A 19,048-nucleotide genomic window follows, 5' to 3' on the forward strand; every position below is an offset into this window, starting at 1 on the left:
TTACTAGCAGGTTCCCAGTAGTGCCCAAAGATCAAGAAAAGACAGCATTCACCACCCCATGGTGTCTCTTCTAGTTCCAACGCATGCCGTTCAGGTTACATGGAGCTGCGGCTATGTTTCAGTGGTTAATGGACAGAGTTTTGGTTCCCCATGGGGGTTACACCGTGGCCATACAGTGATGATATTATTATATAGACTGAGAACTGAGCTGAACACCTCACTGCACTGAGAGCAGTTGTGCAAGACTTGAGAAGGGGCGGGCTGACAGCCAATCCAAAGAAATGTACAATAGAAAAAAAGGAAACACAATACCTGGGGTTCCTAGTAGGAAGCCGGAAGGTGAGACCTTTGTTGAGCAAAGTGGAGGCGTTGCGAACATATCAAGCACCTCATAGTTAAAAAACAAGTGAGGGCTTTTTTGGGGCTAGCTAGTTATTATAGAAAGTTTTTACCTCACTTTGCGAATTTAGTAGTACCTTTGATGGAGATGATAAAAGCAGGGCTCCAACCAAAGTGAGGTGAACGCGTTCCGAGTGGTGAAGGATGCACTATGCTTACAACCACTCCTATATACTGGATTTTAATAAACCTTTCCTGGTGCAGACCAATGCATCAAATGTGGCTATCAGAGCAGTATTGGCTCAGAGAGAAAGAGGAGAAGAGCACCCTATAGCCTACATAAGTAGGAAATTACACCCACCAGAACGGACTTATGCCACGCTAGAGAAGGAGTGTTTGGCAATTAAGTGGGCTATTGAAACACTCCAATATTATGTGTTAGAGCGGTGGTTCATGCTGATCACCAATCACGCACCCCTACGCTGGTTGCAGAGCATGAAAACGGACAACGCAAGACTGATGAGATGGGCCTTTAGTCTGCAACCATATTGCTTTGAGTTAAAGCATCACCCTGGAACCCAGAATATAAATGCCAATTTCTTCTCGAGACAATACAAGGAAGAAGAGGGGCTAGGAGAAACAAAGGGATTCTGGATGAGAGAGAAGAGAGTGGGGTGGGTAAGAAGGAACCCTAACCTTGTTACTAAGAGGCAGGGTGACCCCTCCAAGTCTGGAACCTTCCAGGCAGGGCCAGCCGGTCAGGCTACAGGAGAAGGAAGTTCAAGGTCTTACAGATGGCGGAGAAGGACAGAGGGGTGGCAGAGAGATGGACTCCCAACAACTACGGTAATATGCCTGCTGTCTTGGTCAGAAGGATATGCCATGCCTGGAGCCATCCTAATGATCATTTCAAAGCATAGAGAAAAGACAGGCCTAAGTAGCACTCTACCAAGACTGGCTAATGTGGGGGGAGATTACCTGTGGCAAGGTAACTCCCACAAAATCCCACATGGTGCAACCTTGGGGAAAAGGCAAGTAGGAGGTGCCTGAAAACCTCCACCTCCCGAGTTACTGAGTGACTGAAGAAAGGCTGAGAGAAGCCCAGGACCAAGGCTATACCTGCAAAATGTGAGGACACACCCAGGTGAGTGAGGGCCTTAACGGGGGAAGGTGTATAGCAGGACACTAAGGTGCCTGCTACTCTGAAAGCAGAGGCAGGAACCCAGGTGCCGGTTGCTGTGATGACTGGTTAAGGAGGGAATTGGCCACACCTTGCACCTGGTCAGCTGACCAGAAGGGGCAGGGCCAGGCTCCCATATGAATCGCAGGCCTGAGGCCAGGAGAACAGTTCTCTGCCGGCAGCCAAAGAAGCAGGGAGCTCTGCCAGAGCAAGCAGAGGGGAGAGGCCAGACTGCACAAGCAGCTCCTGATGCTGTTATGGGTTGGAGTATTCTCTGGTAGGGACTGAATGATGTTTTAGCCGGGCAGCTTGGAATTTTATTATAGCCCAGGGGCTTGTGTTTTGTGTTTTGCTTTTCCACCAGAGGTTTGGGTGAGGCTATTAGGGGTTGGAGGAGGTCTAATAGGGGACCTACAGTGGCATGGAAACTCCAGCCCCAGAGACGGGGGGGCAGCGAGAAGACCCAGAGAGAGAGGGCAGTGAGAAGCCTCACAGAGAGTGGGCAGTGGAGCACCAGGAAGGCACAGAGCAAGACAGAGTGAGACAGGGCTATGGAAAGCCCAGGGAAGATGAGGGGAGGGCCAAATTACAACAAGGTCCAGATCAAAACACATCAGTATCATCTGCAAGGCTTGGGCTGTGGTGTAGGGGAGGAAAAGGAGCCACAGATAGTGCCCCCTGGCACCGGGGCAAATAAATGGGCAGACTTCTGGTAATTAACATCCATTAAGTAATTAAGATCAAGGCATGGCAGGAAAGAAGGCAGGTGGTTGGCCCATAACAGGAGGGCAGGGTCACCAATAGACGGACTCCAGAAGAGACAGTCCTGTCAAAGCCCCATGGGTCAGATGACTGACATGAGGCCAGTCCATGAGCCAGATACAGCCTTGTACACTAGGACTGGACCCTGTACCACCCCCATGTGCCAGGAACGGGCTTTCATGCCAACTCCACACAATCCCAAATGCTGAGATCAGGCCCTGTATTCTGGGATTGGGCTCTAGGGTCCCACATCACCCCAGCCCAGCACACTGGAATTGGAGGATCAGGGTCCCACACCTCCCCTGTGTGCTCGGATCAGGCCCTGAATGCTGGAATGGACCTCTGGGGCCCCATGCCACTCCTGTGTGTAAGCTATTCTTTCCAGCCTACAGGGCTCCCTATGGGTCTGCCTCTGCTACCCTGCCACCAAATTCTGGAGCCTTGTGGGCTGGCTGACCTGGCACCAGGGACCAGATCTGGCCCACAGGTCATGTTCAGATCTCAGGTAACTAAAATGGAAAACAAAGTCCTAAAAACTATATTAAACTCTTCAAAGTAGCCCCCAAAATGCATAATCTTTCCCCTGATCTCCACCTAACAAAGTATCCCTTAGGAAAAATACTGGAAAGAAAGATAGGACTTGTATCATAGTCTGAAAATAAATAAGTTCTGGCTCTACCAAACAGAGACTGAAAATGAATAGAGCTCTGTCTCTATAGCCCCTATGCCCACCTCACATCCATAATCAGGATCATAGGATAGGTAGGACCTCTTGGGCCCTTAAAACAATCCCTATAAACATGTCACATAATCCTTTTCATAAAATAATCAGATTCCATCTAAGACCTATTGGAAAGGTGTTCCAGAGTGTCATTGCTCTTCATGGTTATAAATTAAATGGGACCTATTAGATTAAATGTGAGAATGGACACAAATGTTATTCCCTATCATGTCTACCCTTGTAGTCCCTATCATCCCTAAACTTTGCTTCATTATCAGTATGTCCGGTAGCTATAACACCTGAAAAAAATTAGGTGGATTGAGCAAAGAGATATATTGAATCAAGGCCTAAAACCATCAGACCATGTCCCAAGGTCAGGCTCTCAGCTCCATGCACAGATGGTCCATGTATTAACAGTTTGCATTTTCAAATTAACAAAGGGATTTCGTCACCTCCCTTATATGGAATGCATCTTACAGGGTTCTAGTTGCTGTCGTATCCATCCTGCAAGTGCTGAATGCCCTCATCATGATCCAGAAAAGCCATTAAGTCTGAATGCTACTTTAAACATCTGAATGTTTTCATTGATGTCAGTGCAACTGTTCAGGTGGTTAAAGTTAAGCAAGTATTAAGTATTTGCTGGATTTGAGCCAATGCACTTGACACCTTACAGAATCAAGCCTTGTATCCTGTCTGTTATGGCCAAAACATGGCCAAAATTCTTCCATCTGCTGGCAAATAAAGGGTTGTGAAGGATTAGCTTTTTGGTTTATATTTACCCAGTAACGGTTCAGTTCTACCCCAGACTAAATATCCTTTGTTCATTTAAAGTATAATGCTAATGAAAACCTGATGGGGAGGGGGGGGAACAAGAGAATTGTGAGATTGGGTTTGAATCCATTTTTTGGAAATCAATCAATAGAGAGCTCCAGTAGGTTCAGAGACACAGCAGGTAAAGAGAAGAGGAAGTGAAAGGGTATTGAAAGGTGAAATGGGGAAATTGTTGCAAAAGATGGAGACTGTGACAAAGGGAGAATCATAGCCAAAGAGATGGTAAGGGAAGTGGCATCTATTTGCCACAGAGTAAAAGCAAGAAATATTTTTGGAAAATTGTCAATAAGGTTGTATCACTTGAAGTTCTACGACTAACATTGCAGTCCTCTCGCATTTCAGTACTCCCCCACTCTAATATGTGTCTAAGCAAGCAACAGCAGCCAGCAAGATAGTTGCTGACTATAGAGGCATAGGTATACATACCACTGAGCGTTGAAATGGGTGTCTCTTGATTTGGGGAGCAGTGGGACAGACACAGAAAATGCAGTGATGGCCTGGGATGAAAACAGCTCTTTCACTTTAAGTAATAAAGTTGATTGGCAAGACTGGAAAGATACTTCACCCAACCCATGAAGCAGAATCAGCTAGATCACTTGGAGTGAAAAAGGAGGAGTTAAATCAATTTTAAGCAAAGGTTTAAATATTTAAAGGTAGGAAAAACTAAGGGAGTGATTCTACTTACACCAATGCAAATCTAGATCCAATATCTCTGTTGAATTCACTGGTGTCGTTCCTCTCTAAAACTTGTGGAAAGCCCTAAAATACATGTACAATACTATGAATACCACACAAAGCTCTTATGAATATAACTCTGGAGTTACACATGGAGATAGATTTAATTTTCAGTTCTAAAGCTGTATACTTTGTGAAGTAGCAACATGAACAAGTTTTGCTTTCTTTACGGTCCTAATGATTGAATCCCTAGGGTTTGGAAGCCCTTTCAGTCAAATCAGCATTCAGATCCCAAGCAATTTCTGGAAACAAATCATTCTCAGACTGTAGAAAGGCATATGCAATGTTCAGCATTGGACTATAAATACCATCAGCCCTTCTTTTAGAAGTAATTATTAGGGGGATAGCTTGATTTTTCCATAACTTAATAAACAACTCAAACCTCCTGGTCTTGTTCTTGGTTGGTGCTGAGCTCCTGCAAGGCACTCCTCCCATCAGGAGTTGAGAATTCTCAGCATCTTGTAAAATGAGGCCAGAGTTACAGGGCTCAGATAATGCGTAGGTTTTAAATTGAGTCAGCAAAACTATTTTGGCACAAAACAGGTTTTTTCCTAAAAGAACTGAAAGCTTGAATGTGTTTTTAGAGAAATTAGAACATGTGAGGAAGGATTATTTCATTTTAAATGAAGGACTTGTCACTTGGCCCTTCTGATTAGTTTAGCAAATGCAGAGAGGGGAGAAATACACTGCCAGCTACTCTTTATTGGATAAAAAATTAACCAATTTTAATGTGATGATGGAAATCCCACTGGGAAAATAAAAAGTTAGTTGCCGTTTGTGGTTTCTTGCCTTTTATGATTTTAGTTGCTACAGTAAAAGATACAAAAAGATACAAACTTTGCAAGCACTTCTGTCAAGTGAAATGTTTCTTCCTTCATATTACCCATAGATGATACACCATAGGCACCTAGATTGATACAGTAATGTTTCAATATAAAATATGCCTTTTAGCAGTTCTGGAAGTACTACAGATCCACCTGGAAGTTTTAATTAGGGGCAACTGAAGGAGACTGGTCAAAATCAGATTTCCAAAATTGCAATTATCCAATCAAAACAAGTTTCTTTTTTTTTTCTCTCTCTCTCTCTGTCTTCCCTTTACCCACACTATCTAAATGTGTCCCACTCTGCTATCACTGCAGATTTATAGCCAGATTAAATCACTGGTACTCTAGATACCTGCCATCTGGAGTCACATGATGACATCAAAATCTAAGCTTTCATTAAAAACAGTTTTGTTTCTAGCTTTTATGTTAGTGACGGTAAAATCAAGAACATGGTTTGAATGTCACTGAGGTAGGTAAGGTCTGCCTGCCTGAGCCTGCAGGCAACCTAATAAGATAGTATCTCTGAGGGAGGTAACACTGAAGCAGGCCCAAGACTGATAATGGTGCTGGGTGCACCCTGGGCATTTCTTTCAGTATGTGGAGTGTGAGAAGTGTACGTTTAACAGAGCCATTGTCTACCATGACCCAATTCAAGTGTAGATGTGCCTTGAGTCTCAGCTGGGCTTAGCTACCTGAGTGCTGGGCTTGCTGTGAATCCTGCCCTTTTCTCTCTCCTTCTAGATGCCTGCTGTTTGCATTAAGGGTGTCATCACCCAGTCAGGCTGAAGGTATCTTAGACTAGCATGCATGGAATAGAAAAGCAAAGGGAGGGAAAGAACCTCAGTGGGTGGCAAACTTCTTTCATGATTGCAGGGACCTACTCCTAAACCACCCCGGCCGAATGCTTAACCATTCACCTTTGAAAACCTCTGATGAAGGGGATTCCAGAATTCCCCTGGGAAGTCTATCCCACTGCTTTTGGTTTTCAACATTTCTAGCCCATGTTTTTCCAAGTCATTTATCAGACTGTTGCGTGGGACTTTATCAGAACTTTTATTAAAGTCCATGCACATAATCCTCAAGTTAAATTCAAATAGTAGGGTGGTCAATAGGAACTAATGCTTTGTCCATCACTTTAGGTACAAGGTTACCTTGCTTTCTCACAATACTGATGCTGTCTTATTTCTGTTACTGTCAGTTATTTCCTTCACTAACTCTAAAACCTAAACCTGAGATTATGGAAAACATGGCAGATGCTAAGGAAGCGGATCGCGTGTGGCTGTAAGTCTCCAGTGCAGCTACAGTGCTGGTATCCATCATTTGGCATCATTGTCCTGTGTTTGGCCTTTGGCAAAAAGTAGCATCTGGCTTGCAGAATCAAGACAAACAGCTTGCTGCAGCTGCAGTTGCATTGCTGTTTATTGTTTCAGCTGGTTCTCGTATGTGCTGGCTTGACTTTAATACTATTCTGTCTCTGATTTGGGTTTGTTGGTTTTTTTTCCAAAGCAGCTTTAACTAAGGAATCGAGCAACTCCTTCATGATATCATAGAGGCCAGGAGCAGGTGGCCCCATCCACCGGCATTACCCACTGATGGACACCTGTCCTATAATATCTACTTCTGCTTTCATGCCAGACATGTTGTTTAGAGTCTGCCCTTGTGACAAGTTGAGTACTTTACTTTGTGAACTGACATTTTTCTTTTACACAGGAAAACCACTGATAAAGGCATCAAGAACTATTGTGGTCAACACAGACTTGCCTGCTGTTACTGCTGACATTGGAAGCACAGTGAAAACAATCCAGGGAGCAAATGTTACCATTATCTGCCAAGTTGCAGGTGAGAAGTGACTCAGTCCTTATGGTGAACAGATATGGGGTGCTTTATTATCTCTACCTTTCTACCGGGGTTTCTTAGTATACTAGTACCTCTGTGCAGAAAGGCATGAAGCTTTGTGGATTCAGCTTTATGGGTCTCATGCAAACTTTTTCTTTACTTTCACATGATAGGATTATAGGAATTGCCATACCACATCAGATCACTGGCCTATTTACCCTGATATCTTGCCTCTGACAGTGGCCAATGCCAGCTGCTTCATATGTAAGTGTAAAATCCCCATAAAAGACAATAGTTGTGCACATCTTTTAGGGAAATTGACTCCTAGTGCCTAACCTTTCATTATGAAATATGAAAGCTGAAATTCCCTGTACCCTGGCTTCTTATCATCTAAATACACAAATGGGGCCATTGCTGTATTTGTCATTTGAAATATTCATCACCACTGTTCTTGCATCTAGAGATATATCTGCCCAGGATAACAAAATGTGTGAATATGCATATAAAAATAATACATATCAAAACAGTATTCATATAGCTTTGCCAAAGAGAATACGTACTTGATAATGGATGGGAAGAGTATCACACACAGCCAGTACATTGGGGTGGAGGCTGTAATGAAAGGTGTTGTTCCTTATGCAGACAGAAAGAAGTGAACAGTTAGTGAGTAGTTAGATAAACGAGTGCAAGAAAGCCAGCCAATAAAACCAGAATAATTGTCTTTAAATAATGGAATTTACAACATTGGATTTAGTGCTGCATGGGCCAGAACCCTTTGATCAAGTGAGCAGTATTTGGTAGAGAACCCAAAAGGAATGGGAGATAAAGTTGGTCCCAAATGATCTTTCTCATGCAATATAATTTTGAGCAGCTGCTCTAAATTATCTTTGATACTTACAGTGCCCTGAAAACTATTGTGCTACCTAGACAAGGTGTTTTAGCCATGCCACATCCTTTCCACAGTCTCCCCCTACACCGGGAGCACTGGAATTGAATGGCATGGAGGTGTGCCATTTCTCTTATCCCGTAGCTGAAATGTGAGATGAGGATTTTGTCCTTTAATTCAAAATTCAGTTGTGTGGTGTACACTGTTAGACCTCGACTCCATGCGATGGCCAGTGACTAGGGAGACAATGGAACAGTGCACACATTGCTTCTTCCAACAGCTTTATTCAAAATGGAGACAGATTCGGGCTAGCTCCAACAAACTGGGGAGCCGCAGCGACCATTAGTTCTTTCTATATTTACACACCTTGGTTTATGCTTATTAGCATCTACCCCACCTTTGTTCCACCCTTATTCTTTCCCATCTTAAGCTCCACCTCTGTTTACTGTTTATTTAATTAGCATGGAATTACCTATGCATTTCATGTATTTACATGTCTTTTTGCTAAGAATGCATGCCCAAGACCCTGACCCCTGCTTCTCTCAGTCACTTGCCGTCTCTTGCTGATTACTTCACCATCTCCAAGGTCTTAACTTCTGCTTTATCTCCTAACGATAGCTGGTGGTCTGCAGCCTTTTTTTCTCACACAATGAGCTATATATCTTATAACAATACTATATTGTTAGGAAAGTGCTTGCCTAAGCATCCTGCAGTGTTACAAGAGGGAGCAAGGCAGTACGAGTTGTCGACATGTGAAAGAGACCCTGTGAGAGAGGGTGGAGTGTGAGAGGCCCTAGTGAGAGGAGGGCAGCATGAGTGTGTGTGTCTGAGGCCTGACAATGAGGCCTAAGCTTGGTCCGGCCATAGGCCAGGAGCATATTGTCATCTGGATGCCATCTGTGAGGCTTGGGCTGTGGTGTAGGGGAGGAATGGAACTGCAGATGGTGCCCCCTGGCATTGGGGCAAGAATGGCAGCCTCCTGCCTTAATTAGCTTAATTACCAACAAGGCATGGAGGGCAAGACAGTTAGGTGGCATGCTCAGAGTAAGTGGGGAAACTGGCACTGTAGCTAGTCAGGGAGCCCCACCTTGCCACACAGTAAAACAATTAAAGATTGCTCCAAAAAGGATTCTCAGGGTATTCTTTCCTTTGAAGTGACTGCCCAGTTCGTCTTATCCTCAGAAGCTTTGGGTAAGCAGTTGGGCTATTCTGAAGTGCCTGTGGGAGAGGTCTTCATCTGGGTGTAGCGTGCAGCTCTGGCTCATGTTGAGAGGCTTTTAATGAAAATCTGCAGGACAAGCATATATAAAAGAAATACTAGATACAAGGCTTAATTATGACATTTGCTAAGGCTGTTGCTGCCAGGAGACAGGAATACAGGCTGGCTGCTAACAGGCACTGATAAGGTTTCTTTCAAATAGGAGATAATGAAAGGGACTGTTACCAGAACTTGGGAATTGTTTTTATATAGGTCTCTAATTTCTTTTTGTAGGCACAGGTGCTGACACATTCTGTACTCTGAACTGTAATCTGTAGATGTTGGAACAAGCCATTACAAAACAAGAGGCCTAATTGATCCTCTGTATAACTGAAGAGTTGCACTAAGGATGAATTTGGCCTGAAGCATGTGTGGCTGTAGAACCAAATTCTCTTCTTCTTTCCCCAGGAGAACTCAACTCTAAGTTTAATTAAGCTATCAAAATAAGTCTCATCAGAAAATCATATTGCAATTTGTGGGCATGTCTACATTTGTAATTAACGTGCTTTAGGTGATGTGCATTAAATCTAGTACTTCTATTATGAGGTACTAGGAAAATGTGCATTAGACTGTCTTAATGTGCATTAAGTAAAGAGCACAGGTACCCTATACACAGGCATGGAGGCTGCTCTCCACCATGTTAGGAATTCCAGCATGTCGGAGCAGACTTAATTGAGCCTGCTGAAGCATGGCAATTTACTGCTCTCCAGCAGCCTCCTGTGTCTTGTGTATCAGCATCCCCATGCTTAAAAATGGTTGTGGGAGCGCTTGAAGTAAAGCTCTTTGAATGAGCTTTGTTCTAGTGCCCTCACCGCCATTTTGAAGTGCAAGAATGCTGATACATGAGACACAATGGTGCTTTAATTAGAGTGGCTCTCGGATCCACTCTAACTCAAGCACCAGCCCTTCACCCCAGTACATATATAAAACTGCCCATGGGTTTTAAGCAATGCGTAATGCACATTGGCCTGTTTTACTGAGCATTAACTAAATAGCAAGTTTTTTTCAGTGCATTAAATGTGCATCAGTGTACATTAAAGTAGGTTAATCTGCATTAAAGGTCAAATGTAGACATGCCACATATGACTTGATACCTACTCCACTGTGGCTGAGGTATGTTTAAAAGAGATGCTAGGGGCTTGTAGCCAGTCCCAGGCTCCCCTACTATTGAGCCTAAGGGAAACAACTCCTATCCACTAAACAACCTACATGTGGCAGTGATTCTCAGAAAGTAGATTTTTAGTCCATTGGTATTCAACCACTTTTTTTGTGGTTAAATCTGCAGATTCAGGAATGGTGGACTCACATTTTCCCCCAAAATGAATTGGGGATGCATTTTAGCTCATGTAGATGTTAGTGTGAAGCTTTCTACAGTGAGCCATTGGATCAGATCCTGTACATACATGTTTTGACTGCATTTACATGGCAGGCATTTGGATCTCTAATGTCATGTCTGCACTAACAAAAGTGCATGCTGCCCACTCTCTCCTTCTCTGTGCATACCAAACCCTTGCACTGGACATCGTAGTCCTCTTAAAATGGATCAGAGCACATGCCAAGAAGGATACTCAGTACATGCTTAGGGCTGTACTAAAATAGTTGTGCTGCCCAGTTTGCAGGCTCTGGCATGAGTAGAGTGGGAGTGAGTGAATGGGGAGATTGCTTCTAGGCTGTGTTCCTGGACTTGCTACAGAGGCAGTAGAGACACGCTCTAAATGGGTGTGGCTATGATTAGAAACAGTGCTGGGTGCCAAAAGGTGCCCAGTTTTAACAATCTGATCCATTGTCCCTGATGTTTTTGAAAGAAAAACTTGAAACGTCAATATTTCCCACCCTAGGCAGATCTAGAAGTGGGTCATGCTTTTTTTTCCCCCTGCAATTCTAAAAGTAAAGGGGGGGGGGTGGCACAAAGCCCTCCCCCCCCCCAGACTATGGTAGCGCTGTACCCCTCCCTGGATACACCTTTAGCTTTCACAAACATCCTCTGTCTCTCTTCTGTGTGTGTTTATACTTCTAAAGTCCTCCACCTCTTCCTTAAAATTATCCCAGTTTGTCATTCAGACTCTACAGGATTTGGTATGGGGAAGAGGGTGTGTCCTGATTTTTCTCTTTAAGCCATGTCTGTTCCTGTTCACAAGCATCAGACTGCCACACCATAAGCAAAAGTATTTAGTACTATTACAGAATATTATGGCCTTGGAAACTGGTAGGACCCAGCTTACTTTGCTGCATTCCAGAGAACATACACATCATAGAGCTAAAGCACAGTTATCACGCTGCTTGTCACTTACACCAGCCTTTCTGTACTAAGAAAACTAACTCCACTAAAAGGTAGGGGTTGATAGCTATTTCCAGTTAGCTACTGAAGAGAAATGGAGAGAAGGGAGGGCTTTCTGGGTTATAACTACTGTTTGGAAATATTCTCTAACTGTAGGGCAAGTATTCCTCATGTGATGCCTCCAACAACAGAGACGTTCATAACAACAAAAGAAACTTGCTTCCAAAGGGTAATTCATGAAGCCTGTGTTCTCACTAGGATAAATTCGTGTGGTTTATGAAAGCTAATGCAATGGTACTGGTTTACACAAACAGAATATCTGACCCTACAACTTTATTTTCAGACTGCTTTCTCCTTCTTTGTTTTGGAAAATACTGCACTACAGCTTCTTATAGGAGGCACTGGCTTTCTGCTTGCTTTTCTCATCCATTAATTTTTTATTATTATTTCATTTTTTAAAAGTTTGCATTCTCTCCTTATTGTAAACCTACACTTACCTTGTTTCCATTATACCCTTGCGGACAGCCATCTGGCAAAAACCTAGAGCTAGGGCTGACTGAAAGGCTCTTGCTCCCCCTAGTGTCAGTCGGAAGAATAGTTTTACTCACATTTGCACCTGCATCTTTATATTGGTGTTTTTGAAGTGCTTGCCAGCCTGCTGTGACCTTGGTTTCATTACCCATTTCATTAGACTAAACCTGTATAAGCCACTCATGTGAGAAGGATACACTGACATGTACATTTCTTCTCATCCTCCCCCATCCAATTTGTGGGGCACAGCTGTAACATTTGGTTTTGATTCATTTGTTTACCCTGGAAGCTTTAGATTAAAGAGGGAAGGAAGAATAGCCCTTCTGTGCAGGTCATCAGAGAAGTGCTTTTGCAGATGTGCTGTTTTGTAGCAAATGCAGCCACAGATTGAACAACAGCAGGGTGAACCAAATCCTTCAGTCTTGTTACTCGAGCAAAACTTCCTTTGATGGGAATGGGAGTTTTACCAGAGTAAAGGAAGTGTAAGCATTTAAGGGTTTGGCCCTATCTGAACAGACAGTAGCTGCCTGCAAAGACGTGAACTAATCTGGATGTCTAATGTTGGTGTAGCTTCTTATGAGTCATAGTTTCTGGAGCCCTGTGATGAAAGAATCTCACCTCCTAAAAAGTAAATATTTAACTTTTAGAATTGCAGGGAAAAAAGCATGACCCAAGTGCATACAAGTTTAGAACCAAGAAAGAAAGAAAAATATTGTGAATTTTTTCTCTTTTTAAATCATCTCACCATTTTAAGTTGATCACATAATTCTCTGAGGTCTCTCACTCATGATTTTTTCAGTGCTTGGCACCAGCACTGGAGTTAATGTGAAGATATGACTTGTAAGCTGCCTGCAGTCATGCAGCTTTCAGGGAGAAAATGTCTACTATGGAGTGATCATGCCTGTATTAGAACAGAACTCAAAGGTGGTTGCTGGACCAGCCATTCTCTACTGCTCTCAAGGACTTCAACAAATTGAAAGAGTCTCCATTCTCTCTTCTTCTCCTGCCAGATCCAAGCCTTTTGACTCCCCAGTTTTGCAAGGGATATACAATAAACCTGCAGCCTTGAATAAATTGGACTTGGAGTTGTTCTTTATCCAGTGAGGGTGTGGCTTTTCCTGGGAACTTCACCTTGGTATTTCGTGGAGAGTTGGAAAAAGTTTTAACTGCCACCAGAATGAGATGTGTTTTAAAGAATAGGAACCAGCTGAAAACTAGCCCTCAAGGTTAGGAAAGAGGCCAAAACACTCTCATTGTAAAATAATTAATTTATGGGTAACACAAAATTATCAATCAGTCATAGGAAGGATAGAAACGCATGACGGAGTATTGTCTGTACCTTAAATGATATCTGATAGTACAAGAAACGTGGATTCAGACTGTATGTGTGTGAAGCCCCTGACTTTCATGCAGCCCCATACCAAAGTAGGGAATGTGCTACTTGCCTCATATGCCATCCTCCACAACAGATTAAATCCTCTGCCCCCGCCCCACCTACAGAGCCACAATCCTGTCAAAAGCGTGCCCTCTTGCATCCCACCAAAGTTACAAAGTGGTGCAGAGGATGGAAAACTGCAAGAATGCTCTGATAGTTCAGAGGGAAATCAGCTGTCTGTCAAGTTCTGGCTGCTCGATACTGCTGGTATAGCGCTTACTGGCTGAGTAAAAAGCTTGGAATCAACTAGTTGCTGAGAATTGCCTAACCACAACAGATGAATGGGCTGTTTATTCTCCGTGCCCATTTGTATTCTCCATGCCCACGTGGTCTTTCTCTGATTAGCAAGGAAACTGCCAATTGTAATGGGGTTCTTTTCACATGAGCTGCTATCAGCTGGCAATGAAATACCTGATCTGGGCTGGCTTGGGCCAGTGATTTAGAGGCAAAAATCTTAATATTTGAACTGTCTAATGAAGAAAACTGATAAACCAGTGATGCCAGATGAGGCAGTTGCTTGATTATTTGTTGTACAAAATGGGAAAACAGACAAGCAAACTTCAAACCCTGCTTAAATTCTTCAGTGCTATCCTTGCCAGTTTCATTGGGGTAGAATGGAACATAGGGAGTTTGATCTTTCACTCTGCAAAAGTAACTAGTTTTTCTAAACTACTGGAAATCTTCACATAGACTTTACATTTTTCCAGCTGTATTCAGCCATTAACTTGCAAGAAAGCTCTGTTGTTCTGAACAGTCAGAAACAGGCAGTTCTCATTTAGGTAACGGTCCCTAGGAAGAGACTCTTCAGCCTGAGCCAAACGACCACCAACCCAGTGTTCTCAAGCTGGTGGTCCATGGAATGCTTGCTGCTGATCCTCAGACAGCTGTCTGATTTCATGATGCTAGTTCCTGCTCTGTGCTGTCTGCTTCTAGCTCACCTCAGAGTGTGTTCCTGGTAGTGTTTTGCTCTGGAAGCAACTGCTACTAGAATAGCTGTATATGAACATGTGTGTGGCCACAAAACAGTTGCTCTATTCAGATGTGTGCCATGCTATGAAAAATGTGGGGAACTTCTGGATCAGGTTAGCAAGTTACTGAAATTTGAGTCAAACATATGGATATCTGAATTATTCCATAGCAAAACGCAGCTCCAGTAGATAAACTGCTTAAACTGATTTATCCTTTCCTTCTCTGTCTGCACAGTATTGTGCAGTGCAGAATAGCCTACAGTGGCATTTCTTAGAAACCTTTGAACGAAAATGAGAGTCCTCCATTTTGGAGTTGCCGGGGGATATGATGTATCCTGCATAGATAGATTGCTCTCATGTTAGACTGTGACATGAAACAAACCTACGTAAGAGGGCATGCCTCTTCCTTCTGATGAGTTGGACCAAAAAGCATTGTTTTTTCTTGGGATTTCACATGATGCTGTTTGCTTCTAGTCAGATGGTAAGTGTTGGTGGAAAAGCCACTTTCAAAAAAGTATGTGGCCTTTGTTTGCATTCTCAAGTAGCTCTAGGAAATGTAAAGAGAGATGAAGTAAAAAAAAAATTACCAAACTCTCTTGAATATTAAAAATTGTTGGGCTACAAGTAGGGTACAAAAGCTTGATATGATTATTCTATGCCAAATGCTTTGTCTGTCCCTAATGGAAATATTGTCATCCAGCATCTTATACCTTTCCCCCTGCCCCATCCTTGCCACTGCCTTTCCAGGTGTACCTGAAGTAGAAGTTGCTTGGCTTAAGGATCAGATCCAGCTGGGCCCTCCACACCATCTACATGATGGATCACTGCTGATTGCAGATGCATCTTTATCTGATCAGGGATCCTACTCTTGCAAGGCAGTCAATCTTCATGGGGAAGTGACTGAGAGTACGCAGCTGATGATTCTTGGTAAGCCACAGGAATGCATGTTGCCTTGGAAGGACTTCTTGTCCTTACTTTTGCTGGTGTTACAGGATTAACATCACCTGCAACCCCACAGACTTCTAACTATGCTGAACTAATCAGGGAGCATAAGGGAGGAAAGAGTGACTAAGCATCTTTATTCTCTGCAGAAGGAATATATTCCAATTGTATTTGCAGCACAGGCCATCAAACCAGGAACAAGAGCTTGGGGAAGAAAAAAACTTTTATCAGGGAAAAAAAAAGAATACTAATTTTTCATTCTTGCACATTTAGATTTTATGGCCAAGCAAAGAACTGTCAAACATGCACCCAACGGGCACTCCAAAAAGGAAGGTAGTAGCTCTCTGCCCTGTATACCACACCACTTCTGAGAAGCAGCCACTCTTATAAATCACTAAGTGACACTGACCAATTTCACACCTCACTAACGGATGCATACACCCTGTGCAATTTTACAAAACAGTAAAAGTGTACTTTGTTTTGGGTTTCATTGTAGCAGGCTGAAAGTTTAGCTGGGTGAGTTTGGAAAGACATGGTCAGGCCCCAAGCACAGGTGGAAGTGTTACACAGGGCCAGATAATGTAAATGCTACTGTATGCCTAGTAATTAAGTATGCATGTTTTGTAACTCTGTACGTACATTGTTGCAACAATGCATTTACAAAGTATCTGTCACAGATGTCAGTTTTCATGCTTTAGCATATTGCCTCCTTTGATTCACAGCTAAGACTGAACTTTCAAGGCAAGTCTAGGCACTGTGGATGCTGCTGCTTTAGAAACACATTTTAAAGCTGAACATTCTCAAAATCTTAAGGGCAGTGCCCTTCTAGTGTTCACATGGAATACCAGTGACTTCAGACCAACCCTAAAAACTAAGTCTAAAAACTATATTCATATATTTAAAAAAGAAAGCCTCCCAGATCATAATTCCCATTTGGTTTCAGAGCAAATAGGTCCCAGAAGGAGATCACTTTTTTGTTAAAGATGCAAAATTACTCCCAGTGCTTCAGGATCATTTGTAGGCAACCCATTTTTCAGTTGCTCAAGAAAAAGAAATAGTGGAAACAACTCTGGGTCACCAGATATCACCTGTGTATTAACAGTAGCTATGCTGTGTGAGTTTACCATTTGTTCTGAGTGACTGTATTTGCTAGAGAACAACATCTGCTGCTGTGCCTTGTCACAAGAATCAAGGATGGCAGAGTAGCCTTAAAGAATTTCTTGGCTTTTGTTGGCTTATGCCTGACATTAGATATTATTTTAATTGCATCTGTACTGCTGCACCTACCTGGTACATCAGGCACCCACACCACTTGGTACACATCCTTTGAAATGTTGCTGTTTCAAGACAATGAAAAATAGCAGGGATGGTTTCTAATGTCCTTGAGTGCTTCCCTGTTATAGCCTTGCTTGTCATCTCCATCTCTCAATTTATTTCCAGACCCCCCACGACCCCTCCTTCATTTAGAAGACTTGACAACAATGCTTTTAGTCACAGAGCCAGGTGTTACTTCAGTGATGACCTCTCCTTCAGGAACAAGACTGACTCTAAACCCTGGGAGTTCTGTCCTCATAGGTAAGTGTGGATCCTTACAACTTGAATAGAAAGAGAGAGACAGAGACACAGAAAGAGAGAAAAGGAGAGGCAGGGAATATGTCAAGTTCAGATCCAGCCATTCATCTGAGAGGTGTTGAGATCTGGGAAGCTGATTCAGCCCATTATAGATTGGGGTCCATTTGAAAATTTTTGCTCTGGACTCTCAGGCTCAGGTTTGAAATGTTAGCAATTGTTAACAAGCCATGTTTATGGTTACTGTTATGCTGGAAAGCCCCAGAAATTATTAGGGCTTCTTGGTGCTGGACATTCTAGTAAGAAATCATTCCAGCTCTCTAAGGAGATTACAGTCCAGGCAAGATGCAGCCAATACATGACAACAGTATACTCAGAGCACTGACAGACAGAAAATATACTCAGTGCCTGATAGAAATGGTCTTGTGCTTTCATTTTGGACAGGTATGCTGAAAGTTATAGACTTAGACTAGTAACAGTGTTCCTCATTTCCGCTCCTTATTCCTGCTCTTTACATTGGAGAACATGACTAGAAATTAAAAGCATCTCCTGAAAGCCATACTCTGAACCAGTGGTTTTCAACCTTTTTTTTTATTGGTGGACCCCTAAAAATATTGAATGGAGGTGCAGAACCCTTTCAATTGTAAGTGTGGGTATTCACGTACTTTGATTGATCATGGTCATCTTTTGCAGACCCCTTAAACATAGTCTGTAGACCCCCAGGAGTCCATGGACCACAGGTTGAAAACCTGTCTGTAGATAAGCTGAATTTTAACTGAGCGGGACTTTGAACCTCAAATGATGTCTGTTAAAGTAGAGGGGTTGTTATTAAAAACATATCATGTGGCATTCCTCTTTAACCAAGATACAGTAGTGTCTTCTGATCTAAGGGCAGGAAAATACCACGGTTACTACGTGTACTTGATGCAGTGAATTTGAATACTTTGGCTTGTAGGCACACTGGAGTCTAAAGATGCAATGCAGATAAAAGGTGATTATCTGTAAGCCATGGGGGTAAGAGAGAGTACAAGAAGAATGAACATATTTCCAACACTTTTAAAATAGCAAGATGATCCTTGGCATCTCTTTCATCATCTAAATACTTCCTTGCAGATTAGTTGCTTCTGTTGCATGGAAAAAAAATGTGAAAAGATTTGATAAATGATTCCCTCAGCCACCAGCCCCACATGTTTTTTTCAGATTAGGAGAAATACAATAATCCTGATGTATGGCAATGGTTTCAAACATATTACACACCTGAGGATAAAAACAGTGAAAGAAGGAGCAGCACTGCAATGCACACTGCACATAATAAAATTAATGTTTTGGATTGCATTTATAAGGCAGCTTCAGAAAGGGATGCTGCAGCTTTTTAGAATGAAGCAAAGCAAATGAATTTAAAGAGAGACTGAAGCACAAGAAACATGTAAAAGAACTGGGATCTTAAACAAGAGCCATAAATCTAGCCACTATTTACAACTATAAGAATTTTAGCTATTACCTTAAAAAAGAGAAAAACCGAAAGAAAAGTTAAATATTTCATTATGTGTAGTGAAGATACCTAGTTGGTGGCCTCACACTGGTAGCTGCTTTTTCTGTTTGTGCCTTATGTATTTGAATTCACTCTACATGCAACATTTTGGTGCTACTGTTCTGAATGAATGAATTTAATTTAAATCTGGGAGGGTAATGCTGACCCTAGATAATGTTCACAGACTATTGCTTTGAATAGCTAAAAGTTCAAGGAGAGGATGGGCCAATTAGTAGGACAGTAGCCAACCCTCAGGAGATCTGGGTTTCATTCCCTGCTGTGTCACAGATTGCCTGTATAACCTTGAATAATTCACTGTCTTTCTGTGTGCCTCCTTCTCCCATCTACAAAATAGGGTCAGTACTACTTGGCAACTTCACAATGCTGTGGAGAATCTATATCAAAATAATGCAAGATTTTGA

At 42.5% G+C, this 19,048-nt stretch overlaps 1 protein-coding gene across 4 annotated transcripts in view; it reads left to right on the top strand.

The window, feature by feature from the left end:
* Positions 1 to 19,048, top strand: part of ADAMTSL1 (ADAMTS like 1) — an 872,699-nt gene that overhangs the window by 819,149 nt on the left and 34,502 nt on the right. For all 4 annotated transcript variants that reach the window (XM_090038771.1, XM_090038775.1, XM_090038773.1 and 1 more), the window contains 3 exons: positions 7,103 to 7,231; positions 15,332 to 15,511; positions 16,967 to 17,101. In XM_090038771.1, the coding sequence (XP_089894897.1) occupies positions 7,103 to 7,231; positions 15,332 to 15,511; positions 16,967 to 17,101 (444 nt within the window). The remainder of the gene's footprint in view (positions 1 to 7,102; positions 7,232 to 15,331; positions 15,512 to 16,966; positions 17,102 to 19,048) is intronic.

This window comes from Crocodylus siamensis, chromosome 3 (genome assembly GCF_052110815.1).
Source record: "Crocodylus siamensis isolate JL-2025a chromosome 3, ASM5211081v1, whole genome shotgun sequence".
NCBI classification, from domain to species: domain Eukaryota; kingdom Metazoa; phylum Chordata; order Crocodylia; family Crocodylidae; genus Crocodylus; species Crocodylus siamensis.